We start from the raw sequence: 16,096 nt of genomic DNA, 5'->3' as shown, positions 1-16,096 counted from the left end.
TTCCTATAGCGCATTTTGAGGAGGTCATTCTGAACGCCATTATGCCCTACCCATTTATCTCTGAGGTCTTCAAAACTAGGAACTAACATATAAGTCAAAAGGCAATTTCATTCAACATCCCTGGGCTTCTTCCAACCTTAGCCCATTTGAGAGGAGCCCACCTAGGTGTGCTGAAGGTATTATCTTGTTTCCTCATCATTCTTATATTGATATAACTAAAATTATAACCTGTGTAGAGATATCAGAGCACTGGAATATTCTCCCTCCCAGAGGGAGACTCAGTCAGCAAGTTTATTCCTTGGCCAATTTACATTGGGGATAAAGTCTATGTCTTCTCTAGGGTCTTGGCCTGCTTCCATAAAAAGTAAAAATAGGAAATGCCCATTTTTAAATGATTACAGAGTTCTCAATGGTGTCGTTGTGCACAACCAGAAATTCCTCCCACTGTTTGCCAATTAGCTATTCAACTGGTTGGAGATGTCATTGATAACCAACTGGAATTTAGGGGGCACACAGTGATTCAAGGCAGGATGGGGACAAAAGGAAGAATGAATGGGAGGACCCTATGAGAATACAACTTGTGTTTGCTTTTGGCTTTTGCAACACATCTACCATATTCCAATATTTTAGGAACTACTCAACTCTTTCTAAGATTATCAGGATTGTTTTGTGATTGCCCATCTCATCAATATCCATGTTTGCTCTCAAGATCTGGCCCAGCACACTACTGGGGTTTTGGGTTTTGGGTTTTGTTTGTTTCTTTGTTTTTAGTATCTGTTTACCCAACCACAGACTCTGCACCAGACCTTCCTGGAGCCATGGGAGACTTTGTTTATGGTATTTATTGTTATGTTTTGCTTTGTTTTCTTTTGGCTTTCTGGGTGTTTTAGTTAATTCCTAAACAAGTTGTGATTTCATACCAAAGGGAAAAAATTTTAAAGAAGAATAGAAACTTGAGGTTTGAAAGATCTTTATGAGCTATTTAGATCAACCATCCTTTTCATGCCTCTTCCACACCATTCCTTCAAAATCATTCTTGAGCCTGCATGAAAATATCCAGTATCAGGGCACTCTTTATATACAGAGCTATCTTGTTCCATTTTTTTTGACACCTTTATTACAGTGTAATTGCTTTACAATGGTATGTTAGTTTCTGTTGTATAACAAAGTGAATGAGCTATACATAAACATATATCTCCATATCTTCTTCCTCTTGCGTCTCCCTCCCACCCTCCCTATCCCACCCTTCTAGGTGGACACAAAGCACAAAGCTGATCTCCCTGTGCTATGCGGCTGCTTCCCACTAGCTATCCATTTAACTTTTGGTTGTGTATATATGTCCATGCCGCTCTCTCACTTCGTCCCAGCTTCCCCTTCCCCTTCCCCGTGTCCTCAAGTCCGTTCTCTAAAACGTCTGTGTTTTTATTCCTGTCCTGCCCCTAGGTTCTTCAGAACCATTTTTTTTTTAGATTCCATATATATGCGTTAGCATATGGTATTTGTTTTTCTCTTTCTGACTTACTTCACTCTGTATGACAGTCTCTAGGTCCATCCACCTCACTACAAATAACTCAATTTCATTTCTTTTTATGCCTGAGTAACATTCCATTGTATGTTCATTGCAGTTCTTGTTCCATTTTTATACAGTCTGACTTTTCTGACCAGAGTTCATTGAAACTGACTGAAAGTTCTCTTTTATACTGAGTTAAAATTGATCTTGCTATGACTCTTCTCAATGTCCTGTTTTGTAGTATCTTCATAAACTCATGCATTTTAATATATTTGAAGGTTTCAATTAATTGCAGTTATTACTCTTATTGGTGCTCAAATTGTCCCATATTTGGCCAATGTGATCTGTCTTCAAGTTGGCTACTGGGTCATTTTGACATAACTTTATTAGTCTTTAATAACTCCTTTGCTTTTTGACATGGCAAGATGTTCCGGGCTCATCTTACACATTTCTTCATTAAGGTCAAGAATTAGCCATTACTCTAAGAAGCCCTATTTCATTTTCAATTACTTTCCAAATCATGTTTGGAAGAAATTTCCTTTTCTGAATGATATGGTTTTTTTCTGGTTATTACATTCATATTCCTTTTGGTAGAAAATACTAAAAGAGATTTAAAAAATAGCTAGAACCACCAATACGGCCATCATCCAGAAATAATCAATGTTAACATTTTATCTCTTGAACTATCTTTCCATTTAAAGTCCTACGTCATGCTTCTCCTTTTTCTAAACAGTAGGAAAAGAGATGATGGGGGGAAAAATAGATGACATTTTAAACACTTAGGCAAAATCAAGTTGAATAAATATTTTAACTTGTTAACTATTTTTTTTTAAATCCTCATATTGGTAATGAAACATCCAGAGCAAATTGATATGTGTGAGAAACTTTAAATTTGGGTACTTTGGATTTTGCAAAAGCTGTTTTGCTACCATTGTTGACAGATGCCTAAGATTGTCTGCAAAGCTGCAGAAATCCACCGGAAGGCAAACAGAACTCTATATATTCAATGGAAATGAAAAGAGACCAAAATGAAAAGTCATTACAGAGCCAGAGAGTATTTTTAACTTGTCAACCTTTCATTTGCAACACATATAACACAGCTCTTACAATGTTTAAAGCGGGGGGTGTCAAATTGCTGGAGAACTATGGAAAGCCCAGATTACTGTTAATGGGCCTGTAAATCCAGCCCGAGTTACAGGTCTGTCATTGTTTCTAGTGAAAAGTCATTGTTTTTTAAGATCTTTAGTAGACTGGAAGAAGAAAAATAAGAATGGTGATTTCTCTATGACTTATAAACATAAAGCAGAAAGCAATATTATTGACAAAATAATATTGTCTATTTAAAGGTCTTTAATATCTTTGTTTCCCCAAGTGATTCCAATGTGAAAACAGCTTAGGGTTGTTCCTTCCCCCATATCGATTCATTTCACCTGCAGCTTCTGTGGCTGAATGACTGAAGTGACATTTTCTATCAAGCTTTGTCATACTCCCCTTTGCTCATAGATGCTTTAATGTCTAAGAGGCTTTTTGTGCTATAGAAATACTCCCTACTCGTTGTACTTTGTTTACAGTCCAATATCTTAATCTTATGAATTTAGTATTTCTATAAACATAAAAGAGCAAACATAAAAAAAAAGAGCAAACATTCCTCAGTGGTTCTCAAAGTGTGGTCCCCAAATCAGCAGCATAAGCAGTACCCGACAGCTCGTTAGAAATGCAAATTCTTCTGGGCCCCAACCCAGACTTACTGAATCAGAAACACAACTGGCTGAATCAGAAACACAACTGGCTGTGTTCTAATAAGCCCTCCTGGTGATTCTGATGCGTGTTTAAGTTTCAGAATGATTGCTTTAAACATTCACACACTACTTATACAACCACTAAATCAAATACATATTAAATGAACAAAACAAGTCTCGTCAACCATTTAAACATTGATTGCAATTTAATCAAATGCTTTAAAACACTTAATCACAAGCCTAGCATTTCAGATTTTCTTGAATGCTCTAAATATTTTAAAAAGGAAAATATATACCTAAAACACCACACTGATTAGAGAGCTGATTAATATTTTAACAATAAAACTGAGCACAATGCTATTAATATCATAGATTTAATTTTGTTTACATTCTTACCCCTACTTTTATTCTTATCCTTACATGGTCCTGGAATTTAAATGTGTGTGTGTAATTTTACCAGACTGGAAAGAAGAAAAATCATCTCAAGAGGCTAGGAATGTAGGTTTAGTGGATTGCTGACCACTTAATTTTGGTTGGGTTTGGGAACTGCTTGCTAAGTTCAAGATGAATTAAATTCAAGCTGCCATCCACTAGCTTGAATATATTTTTATAACCTAATTTTCATTTTTAATCACGGGATCTGATATTGGTTTCCTACTGCTGCTTTAACAAATTACCATAAATTTAGTGACTTAAAAACAACACAAATTTATTATCTTACACTTCTGCAAGTCAGAGGTCTAAAATGAGCCCATAGAGCTGTGCCCCTTCTGGAGGCTCCTGTATTAAAGACTCCTTGGCCTTTCCAGCCTCCAGAGGCTGCCTACATCCTTTGGCACATGGTTCCCTTCCTCCATCTTCAAAGGCAGCAACATAGCCAGCATCTTCTCTCACTTCTGACCTGCCTTGCTCGCTCCTTTTTTTTGGCCGCACTGCACAGCTTGTGAGATCTTAGTTCCCGGACCAAGGACTGAACCCGTGCCCCCTTCAGTGGAAGCACGGAGCCCTAACCACTAGACCACCAGGGAATCCTCCCTCCTGCGGCTCTCTTATAAGGATCCTCTCTCTTAGATTGGACCCAGCTCAGGATAATCTCCCCATCTCAAGATCCTTAATGTAATCACATCTGCAAAATTTCCTTTGCCACGTAAGGAAATACACAGGTTTTGGATATTAGGACGGGAACATCCTTGGGGGAGGGGCATTATTCTGTCTACCATAGGATCCTTGTTTCTGTTTTTCATATGGATTTTGATTTATTAAAGAAGTTAAAAGATGGGGTATCCTTCAATTTTTATTTGTTTTCAATCTCTGGCAGTACATGACCCATTGTAATATTTTTATGATATATTAACCTGGCCTGGTTTCCACATTTTGAAATATATGCTTTTCTGATTGGCATCGTTTTATAATTAGTTGGGTCACCAAGAGGTTTCACTACCAGAGCGACAGGAACGTGAGTTTGAAAATTTAGATTTCTTCTTCAGGACAGTTAACTTATTGTTTTAGAATAAATGGTTGTATCATCTTTCTAATTGGAAATTGTGTGTGGCGACGGGTGCTAGTCAGCTGCAGGCTTCCTCTTCTACTTCATTTTACATAAGACCACAAATGCTGATGGGGCCTGTCCATTCATGTTATAGTTTCTACTATTTCTAGGACTATTGGGTATCTAAGTTGTGTTAATTATTTGTGGCTTACACACATTAAAAATGGCACATTATCTATACTTTATGAACAGAAATACACTTAACAAAATCCCACGAAATATCTATCTGTATCTATACAGTTATATATAAGCACTTTCCTACTTAAGTAAATAAATTTAAATGTACATGGTAATATTCATCTTTCTTTAATATTACAATTATATTTTTGTACATTTTCTTTATATTAACTCTTTTCTTATGAGCATCATGGCCTTTTATAAGCACAACATGTTTTACTTAATGATTTTTACTATAAATGATCACAACTTGACAAATGGTTAAGCTAGTTCTTTTTCCTTTTAGCACTGCCCCTACTATTTTTAAAATCATTTTTGCTTCCTAGCAACAACAGGGTGTTACAGACCTATACTGATTTTATCCTGCCCAAGGACATGGAATTAACTATCCTCTAATAGTTTCTGTTTCCCTTTTAAGGTATAGAACAATATTAAGACCAAAATTTGGGCACTAGGGATGCTTACAAGTGTTGAGGGGAGAGAAGATTATAGCTACTGCTGCTGCCACAGGACTGCTCTTGGTAGTGACTGAGCTGAAAGGAAAATACAGTTGACCCTTGAACAACACAGGGGTTAATCCACATATAACTTACAGTCTACCCTCCGTAACTGCAGTTCCTCAGCGTCCATGGATTCAACCAACCATGGACCATGTAGTACTGTAGTATTTACTATTGAAATATATCCACGTTTAGGTAGACCTGTGCAGTTCAAATCCACATCGTTCACGGGTCAACTGTGCTTCTTTTATAAGTGTATGAAATCTTGTTCTTTCCAGTACAGCGTATCGTGTTGTTATCCCTCACTTTTCCTATAGTATGAGATTTCAGCAACTACTAAGACTTTCCTCCTCTACACTGATCTATTGTTCCACCCAGCAGCAGAGTATCCCACTCTCCTCCCACCTCCTCACTCTATTTTCTAGGATAATACTTCTCAGCCTTGTCTTCAGATTGGGATAACCTGGGGAGCTTTAAAAATATTGATGTGATCGCTAATTATTAGAGAAATGCAAATCAAAACTACAAAGAGATATCACCTCACACCAGTCAGAATGGCCATCATCAAAAAATCCACAAACAATAAATGCTGGAGAGGATGTGGAGAGAAGGGAACCCTCCTACACTGTTGGTGGGAATATAAATTGGTACAGCCACTGTGGAGAACAGTATGGAGGTTCCTTAAAAACTAAAAAAGAGCTACCATATGATCCTGCAACCCCACTCCTGGGCATATATCCAGAGAAAAACATGGTCTGAAAGGATACACGCACCCCAATGTTCATTGCAGCACTGTTTGCAATAGCCAGGACATGTAAGCAACCTAAGTATATCCATCGATAGATGAATGGATAAAGAAGATGTGGTACATATATACAATGGAATATTACTAAGCCATTAAAAAGAATGAACTAATGCCATTTGCAGCAACATGGATAGACCTAGAGATTATCATACTGAGTGAAGTAAGTCAGACAGAGAAAGAGAAATATCGTATGCTATCACATAAGCAGAATCTAAAAAAAATGTTACAAATGAACTTATTTACAAAACAGAAACAGACTCACGGACTTAGAGAATGAAGTTACGGTTACCAGCGGGGAAGGGTGGTGGGGAGGGATAGTTAGGGAGTCTGGGATTGACATGTACACACTGCTATATTTAAAATGGATAACCAACAAGGACCTACTGGGTATAGCACAGGGAACTCTGCTCAATATTATGTAACAACCTAAATGGGAAAAGAATTTGAAAAAGAATAGATACATGTATATGTAAAAAAAAAAAGTATGTATATTTAACCTTTAAAATTATCATGATGATTAAATCTTATAAAGTATGTAAAGCAATTATAAAAAAATATTGATGTGACTCCCCCACCATAGCTTCTAATTTAAACTTCCAAAGGGCAGAATATGGCAACAGGGTTTCTACAGCTTCATAGGTGATACTAATGTGCAGCCAAGGTCAAGAACCTCTGTTCTAGGAGGTGTTGGGCAACCTCAGTAAAGCAGACCAGTCACTATTCCATGAGATTATACCATAGAGGTTCCAGGGTTACCAACTCCACATTATAAACAGGGCAAGTAAATGCATGCTTGCCTTTTGGCTGCTTTGTTCCAGAGCTCTTGGGATTGTTCAAGGGAGGGAATGACGACAACTGCCCTTTTTCAATATTCTTGAAAAACTCAAGTGTATCGGGCATTGACTTCTCCAGTTGCTCTCCTAGTGTCTCCCTCTTTCAGCCTCATCCTTTTTTATTCTTTCCTAACCTTGCTCTAATTACTTCAAGGCTTTCAAAATCCTTGGTTTTCTCATCTATGAGGTTGATAACATTTATCTGTGACATACGTAGCAAAACTTAACAACACATCATAAAGTTCATAAAAACCATAAGAGGTTGGCAGCCCATGGTCCTAGCTCCCTAAAATTATTTGAGAGGCTACAACTGAAGTCAGATCTGTTTTTCTGACTGGGAGATTCCAGAAAGTCAACTGTAATGGTTAATCCAGATTTTTTTTTTATTCTGTCTCTACACACTGTAGGAAGTGATGCATATTTAAAGAAATCCTTTGGGGTCAAACACCCCTCTACCTGTCTCTCTCTCATAGGATTTTAGGTATCATAAAATTAACCAATTCTTCTGAAATAGGAAATTGATTATAATTATAGATCTTATTGGGATATCTACCGGCATCTAAATAACTTTCTCAAGGTGGAGTTAAAAGCCTGCATTCTGTAGTATGAAACATCAGTATATCTGTATGGTGAAGGGAATCTGTATTGTGATTTTGAAAAAAGGGGAGAAGATCTAAAATTCTTTTAACATAATAGCCTATGTCTAAGGACAGTGGTTCTCAAATTTTGGAAGGTTATCTGAGTTATTTGGGAAACTTGGTAAAAGTACAAAGACCCAGTCTACCCTATTTCAGGAGCTTGGACCTCTGTTGTTTATTAGTTATTCACTTAGTTCTGATATACACCCAAGTTTGGGACCCACTGCCTTAGGACACCAGATAGGTCAGGCTAGCTGGTTACTGTAAAGATGCGGGCCTTAATGGAAGGGAGTAAATTATTCATTTTTCAGGATTTGAGATGCCTTTTTCTTTCAATTGAACTAGAAAGCACTCCTTGCCAACGAGACTGTGGACAAAGTCCTTTGTCTTTGTGGGCTGCCATCTCTTGATCTCGTGATGTTTGCGGGGGAGGGGAGGGGGGCTGGTTAGGTTTTGAAGAAAAGAATGGATGATACTTTCAAAAATACGGTGGCATCAATTTTCACTTTATTAGGAGTCTCAAACTTTAATATGCAAATTAATCACCTGGAAACCTTGTCAAAATACAGATTCTGATTGAGTAAATCTGGGTGGGGCCTGTGATTCTGCAGTTCTAATAAGCTCCCGGGTGATGCTGATACTGTTGATTTGAGGAGTGAGGTTCTAGCTTTGGTTCTCAACCTTGGCTGCACACTGGAATTTTCTGGAAAGTTTTTTAAAATGTTGATCTCTAGGTCGTACCTCTAGAGATTCTATTTTCCTGATGAAATTGATAGAGATTATGGCCTGGGCCTCCAGAGTTTTAAAAATTCTCCAGGTGACTTTCATATGCAGCAAAAATTGAAAACCCCGGTCTTAGTCAACCATCAAACGTCACCTGTTTTACAAGAGAAACTCTAAAGCGGCTCTTTTATTCACCTCTTTCAAACTACAATGTACAATGTGCTTAGACAGTTCAGAGCACTGGTTTCCAAATTTTGACCCCTCCACTGATGCCCTGCCATGGGAAGTTTTCATCAGAAGTTGTAAAATAAAAAAAATAAAGACAATATAGTGAATTTCAAAAAGCTAAATTAATTCAAGGATCATTTCTGAGATTAGGTCATTCACACCTTTTTTGTTGTTAAAATGTCCTCTCTTACTAAATGAAGATATTAACATATTATATGTGTTTATCTGCTTGTTTCTCATGCCCTTAATCTTCTAAACAAAAAGTTGGGAATCATATGTTGATCTCCATATGTTTTTAGAAATTTTGCTGATCCATGAAATCTGAAAATCTGGGAACTATGGGTATGAGAAATCTGTGAAAATTTGAAAAAAACCCTGAGTCTAGAAAATATTGTTACAGGAATATGGTTTTCAATCTTTGATTCTCTAATCCCTGGGAGCAAGGAATTTTTTTAGTGGTCATTGAATTTTATAAGCAGCAAAAGTTTTCTACAGACTGAGTAAATAATATGCCTCAGATATATAAGAAGGACTAATTTTCCAAATATATGATGATTAAAATACAAATCTATGAAATCCTTACTAAATACTAGCTCTAGTTTTTATACATTTGCTTTTGACATGGTAATATCATCTATTACTTTTTGATCTTCTACTATGAACAAGGCATACTTATGAACTATGAACAAGGCATACATATGAACAAGGCATATGCACCTTATATAGGTTATCTCATGAGTCCTCACAATAACGCAATGGGATAGATATTGTTATTATGGTTTTACAGATGAAGAAACTAAGTCATAGAGAAATTAAATAACATGTCCAAGGTCACACAGCTAGTAAGTTACACAACCAAAATTACAAAGGCTAACTGGATACCTTATAATAATGACTCTATATATTTAATATAACTACTATTATGGGAGGCTTTCCAATTTTTTTTTTTTGCCATTAAAAAGAGTTCCTTAAAATGGTTAGAAGCCTCTGCTGTGGGGTTTCCCTTTAAATAAGAAGAAACCAAGATTTTAAACAAAAGGCCATCCCTGTTATTTTTGTAAGGCTGAAGCTTTAGCTGAGGGACCACCATCACTCTGACATATAGAGAGCTTAAAATCTGGATCCCAGTTTCTCATTCCAGGTTTTTATCATCTGCAAATTTGAGGCAACGTGTTGTAATGGTAAGAACGTGGTCTTTTGAGTTAAACTGACTTTGGTTTGAATATGAGCTCCTCCAACTTACTTAGCTGTGTGATCTGGGGCAAGTTACTAAACTTCTCTTTGTCTCCGGTCCTTCAGCTATAAAATGAGAATAGTTATATCCATCTTTGCTGCCCATCAGAGATGTCCCGTGTCAGGCAGAATGGCCCAGCTCTGGGGCCCTCCTGTGCTCTGTCCTTGGTGGGAACAGCCTGGGGAGGGTGTGGCCTCAGCAGCAATGGGGCAGCAGACTCCAAAGGTGCAGCAGCTGGGGGCTGTCAGCTAATAGCACTCCTCCCAGAAGGTTCTCTCTTGCAAAACAACCTTTGTATGCACGTCTTCGGCTGCCACACTGCTACCTTCAATTTTATAGTGAAAGTGTATATTTGTGAGATGATGTCCCCCTCACAAAATGCCGCAATCCAGTTCATTAATTTTTCTCTGTATATCTTGTTTTTGGTCTTGTCTCTCTTTTTTTTTTGCGGTACGCGGGCCCCTCACCGTTGTGGCCTCTCCCGTTGCGGAGCACAGGCTCCGGACGCGCAGGCTCAGCGGCCGTGGCTCACGGGCCCAGCCGCCCCGCGGCATGTGGGATCCTCCCGGACCGGGGCACGAACCCGTGTCCCCTGCATCGGCAGGCGGACTCTCAACCACTGTGCCACCAGGGAAGCCCCTGGTCTTGTCTCTTTTAACTTTACCAACTGCCATATATCAATTATAATTCATTATCACAACTGCTAGGCTCACAATTGGTTTCTTATCTCCGTAAAAAATAGTAAAATCAGCGGTCATTGGCTAAGACATCAGTGGAACAACATCTGGCTTCTGGAATGATTACATGTTTATTATTAGCTTTTAAATCCGTCATGTTGATAGGTAGTTGTAACAGTAAAAATTCTAATGTATTAGCATTTCTTATTACTGTCTAAGACCCTATATTTAGAAGGAATTATTAAGCATAATCAACTTAGATGATTTTTTCTTGGTTTGTCACAGTGTGTTGTCTAGCATGACAGATGCAGTGTTGGCGCGAGTGTATAAACAATCAGATCTGGACATCCTGGCTAAAGAAGCATCCATCCCAATCATCAATGGGCTGTCAGATTTGTACCATCCTATCCAGATCCTGGCTGATTACCTCACTCTCCAGGTTGGCTTATTTCTTTGCCTCACACAAGAGCAGAATCAATAATTCCTTACCAGCTCTAAACGGAAGCATTTAAATTGTGGTATTGGTGTTTTGTTTTCAAATAATATCTTGGCAAAGAATTATGGCATATGTGTACAACTAGATATCCAAGGAAGACAGGGCATTGCTAAAAACAGATTATAGATACTTCTGTTCTCAAACCTTTGCTCTTCTGGTGCCATATTTAACACAGTGGATGAACAGGGAATGCTGGAGCACAGAAAATAGAAGAATCGTTATGTAATCCATATATATCAGGCTCTGTGACTTGGCAGTGAAGACTGGTGGAGTGTGCTTTGAACATTCAAAATGGTCAATTACTAAATGACTTTCTGAGAAGGAGGCCATTTTCTATCATTTTAATAAATTGCTTAAGATTGGAGTTAAGAGCATGCAGAATTTATAGAATTGGGGCTCAAATTTAGCCATGTTCCTTCAAATTAAAAACTTGAATAACTTTGAAAGATTCATCCCATTGGGTTTGCCGCAGCCAATCCACAGAGTCTTGCCACTGGGAATCCTAACAACCATGGTTTCTGCGTCTATGGACTATTCTGGGGAGACAGGGCAAACTGGATAGGTAGGTCTATCTTCCTCCTCATTTGAATAAGCTACACACATGTACATGTGAGGTTAAACTCAAAATGAAACTCTTTGGTGATGAAGGTAAGATTAATGCAGAGAGGATGACACAATGATGTTAGATACCAAGTGGCTGTTTGTATTTGTGGCTTTACATATACGTCAGATAATTAATGCTTCCCCTTGGGGCTTTATCATTACTAGATTATACATTCATCAGGTATAGTGAAATGTTCTACTCATCATATTGTCCCCTACAGGACCTGGTGCAATGCCTTCATAAAGGAAATTCTCATAGGAGCCGAATGAATACATAGCAGCTTATTAAGGGCGTGGAATCTAAATCAGATGAACCTGGATTTACATCCAAGCTTAGCCACCCAGTAGTTCTGTGATCTTCAAATTAGTTAGCCTTTCTGTTTTTAAAATCTTATCTTTATAAATATATAAACATATAAGATATACGAAACCTACAGACACTTCAAGGAAAGTAAAACAAATATCCATGTGCCCATTATACAGTTTTGCCAAATCTTACTTTAGAATTTTTTGTTGTTTTTAAATAAAATGTTACAGGTAAGAGTTGAAGTCCATTTCCTCGAACCCCGCAAAGAAATTTTTATCCTGGTGTTTGTATTTATAATTTCCAAGCATGTTTTTATACTTTAACTGTACATGTCAATATCTATAAAGAACCAAATGTATTAATGGTTTTTAAACTTTATATAAACGGGAACTTACTCAACTACCATGCTGCACTGTTCTAGGTGCATTGTATTTCCCCTTTCTTATACCAGCAAGTGTAAGATTCATAAGGGCAGTGACTTTTGTCTCCTTTGTTCATTGTTATATCTCCAGGGCCAAGGACAGTGTCTGGACATTGATGGTTCTCAATTTGTTGAATGAAAGAATAAATACAACAAAGATTCAGATTTGAAATATATGAAAATGAGTCTCCATATGAGTTCATATGATGTCTTGGCTTAAGATATTAGGACATATTGCTATTTTTTTGTGATTGTACCTTCACGTTATTGAATTGCTCTGTATAATGAAAAAAAAAATTAGTAGCTTATTCTTTCCAAGAAACCATTTAAAATTGAGATGTAGATTGTTTCCTTTATTGTAACCCTAATAACTGTTTCACATGAGTGGATTTCCTCCCAGATGTAATCTCCTCCATCCCTTGCCTTTCAGGAACACTACGGCTCTCTGAAAGGACTTACCCTCAGCTGGATTGGGGATGGGAATAACATCCTGCACTCCATCATGATGAGTGCAGCGAAATTCGGGATGCACCTTCAGGTGGCTACTCCAAAGGTAGGGAAACTTTCTGCCTCGAAACTAACCCCCTTTGAAATCATTCCCAGATGCAATTACCTAGTGAAAGACAAACCTCTCTTCCATTCAAGGAGAGGACAGGTGAGGCCACAAAGTTTAGGTTATGTTACTAGCCCTACTATTATAGCTACCCGGCCTCTTGAGTTTCCAATTTCCCATCTCTACAAAAAGAGATAGTCTTGCCTGATGCCTTTCACCCTGTAAGTCTGTGTTAAAAGCATGTCTGAATTATCCCTTTGAGTACCCTGAAACCAGCCATTATGATGACTGGCATTCTTGTGCATTGCTACCACAAAGGCTGAAGAAAGTAATGAAATCCAGACAGCGTAGAAATCCCAAAAGGCATGGGGAAGATGCTGTCATTTTTTGAGTACTACGATTCGGTAAAAAAAAAAAAAAAAAAAAAAAAAAATTCACTCTAATGTGAAGGACACAGCAATGGCATGTACACCAGCTTAGTGTTTCAAAACTCAAATCCAGGGGCCCTTCAGCCTTTTAAATCTGAGTCCTGGCTGTGAAGCTACCCCCACTTACTTCCTACCCTGCTATTAATCTCTCACAGGATGTATGGGAAGCGTGACTTCTTTTATAGGTCCAAAGTAACCCTTTATGATACACGAGAAACTGGTAATAATTGTTGTCTGTGAGAAGTGAAACTGGGAGATTCAAGGATAGAGGTAGGAGGGAGACTTTATTTCCACAGCATATCCTTTTATGTGGTTTGAATTTCTTAACATGTAAATGTTCTACCTTCATATTAAGTCCGTAAATAAATACACCAAAATAAAAAAGTGCAGATCCCCCTAGGAGAAGCCCTATGTTAAGATACTCCCAGCCTCGAGTTTGGGATTAACAGATGCAAACTATTATATACAGGATGGATAAACAACAAGGTCCTACTGTATAGCACAGGGAACTATATTCAATATCCTGTGATAAACTATAAGGTAAAAGAATATGAAAAAGAATGTATCTATATATGTATAACTGAGTCACTTTGCTGTACAGCTGAAATTAACACAACATTGTAAATCAACTATACTTCAATAAAACTTAAAAAAAAAGATATTCCCAGCCTCATACAAAATAAGTAGGCCTTTTAGAGGATAAAAACTAATTCTACAAGAGACTCATACACAAATCAGTCCTGAAGGATCTCCACCGAACCTTTTACATACCCCCTCTCTACTGAATTCTTTTCACCATTATGTTTCTCATTAGTTACAATTTCCTATCAGGAGTCTTTTGAGGGGAAAGCTCCCCTAAATAGAAGCCATTTCAGAAACGAAGTAAAAGACAGAACTGATCTTCTCATTAAGGGATGATGATTCACAAAATTGTCCACCAGTGTTTCTGACCGAACATGTGTTTGCTGTTATCTCAGTAGTCACTGCTGTGGTTCACTCTGATAAGCGAAGACATTCAGAGGTGAATATGTGAGGCCTAAAAATTCCTCCTTGCTTCTGCTTCTTGAGTTTAAGAGGGACCCAGGGCTTTCTGGGGACATGGGACTATCAGTGCTAAAACTGGGAGGGTCCCAGGCAAGCTAGGGTTATTTGGTCACCCAAGTGCCATGTCAGGCACTGTCCCACAGAAGGGGGCTTCAGCCTGATCCAACAAGTGAGCTCTGGAGTGTAGCTTATACCCCAGAATTGTCCCAACCCAAGGCAAGGAAGATGGGCTGTTATCCTTGGAATCCAGTCATTGGCCAAGGGCAGCGTGGGAGGTAGGGTGGTGAATCCCCTGGCACGTTTGGCAGGAAAAGCAGTCGGTGGCCAGTGGGCCATCTTCTGAAGAAGAGCTGTGACTGTAAGGTGTTAAAAGCACACTGAAATGGGGAGAGGGGGCAAAAGATGGAAAACGGGGTCCTCTGAGGGCATCTGGGTAGAGCACTAGCATTGCTGCATCCTGCCAAAACCAAATAAAACAAATAAGACAAAACAAAATGCTTTTCTCTAGTGTTCTTGCTGAACCGGTTTGAGTCAATGCACCTGCTGCCTTAGTTTCCCAGGACTGCCATAACAAATTCCTACTGGGTGGCTTAAAACAACAGAAATGTATTATCCCACAGCTCTGGAGACTAGAAGTCCAAAGTCAAGGTGCTGGCAAGGCCACAGCCCCTCCAAAGCCTCTAGGGGATGATCCGTCCTTGTCTCTTCCTACTGCTGGTCGCCCCAGGCATTCCTTGGCTTGTGGCGGCATCACTCCAATCTCTGCCTCCATCTTCTTCCCTTTATGTCTGTGTTTCTTGTCCAAATGTTCCTCTTCTTATGAGGATAGCAGTCATATTAAATTTAGGCCAACACTAATCCAGTATGACCTCCTTTTAACTAATTACATCTGCAAAAACCCTACTTCTAAAAAAGGTCACATTCTGAGGTTCTGGTGGGGAAGGAATTTTTGGAGGACACTATTCTACCTAATACACTTGCCACAGAAGAAATGTCAAGGCATAGGCAGCAGCATATATTGGAAGCCACCCTATTATAGTAAACTTTGGGGATGCAGAGAGCTAACCCTTACAACAGATAGATAATCCTTTCATTCAGCATGAACTGGAATAAAGGCTCGGATCTGACGTGTGAATAAGGTAGTTCTTCATTTTATGGGGAGAGTTAGCACACTCTCACTACAAATCTAGCTTGAAGAAGGGCTTTATATTAATGCAAACTCTTACTGCATTTGGGTTTTACAGATAAAACATACGTTGACAATAGTTGTTCCCTGCTATAAGGTGTTTTTGGAAAGGTTTTATTCTGTTGGAGAAATACATGATTTAAACATTTTATTGCATGTCAAAGATGTTTTATTAACATCAAAGGAAAAAATCCCAATATTACAGAGTAATTTCAGTATTGTTCTTATGCAGAAACTCATTTAAATGATAAAGAGTACTAAAACCTGGTTAAATTTTGGTGGGAGTAACAGTTTTAAAAAGTCTTCTGTAAAGTCTGAAGTGTAGAAGTTTTTCCATCAATTTATAAGTAGACCTATTTCCTTTAAAGATAAAGCTAGGAGACTTAGTGTAAACTTAAGAAGCACTGAAAAGTTTCCAAGGCCATAGTTAATCTATTTCTCCATT

The 16,096-nt window shown here is 38.3% G+C and overlaps 2 protein-coding genes across 4 annotated transcripts in view; one reads left to right on the top strand and one right to left on the bottom strand.

The window, feature by feature from the left end:
* Positions 1-16,096, bottom strand: part of RPGR (retinitis pigmentosa GTPase regulator) — a 274,383-nt gene that overhangs the window by 126,734 nt on the left and 131,553 nt on the right. The window lies entirely within an intron of this gene.
* OTC (ornithine transcarbamylase) overlaps positions 1-16,096 on the top strand; it is a 56,603-nt gene that overhangs the window by 29,309 nt on the left and 11,198 nt on the right. Inside the window, exons 5-6 of the mRNA XM_067722588.1 lie at positions 10,899-11,052; positions 12,871-12,993. Of these exons, the coding sequence (XP_067578689.1) occupies positions 10,899-11,052; positions 12,871-12,993 (277 nt within the window). The remainder of the gene's footprint in view (positions 1-10,898; positions 11,053-12,870; positions 12,994-16,096) is intronic.

Source organism: Pseudorca crassidens, chromosome X (genome assembly GCF_039906515.1).
Source record: "Pseudorca crassidens isolate mPseCra1 chromosome X, mPseCra1.hap1, whole genome shotgun sequence".
NCBI classification, from domain to species: domain Eukaryota; kingdom Metazoa; phylum Chordata; class Mammalia; order Artiodactyla; family Delphinidae; genus Pseudorca; species Pseudorca crassidens.
This window is presented reverse-complemented; position numbering and strand designations above follow the sequence as displayed.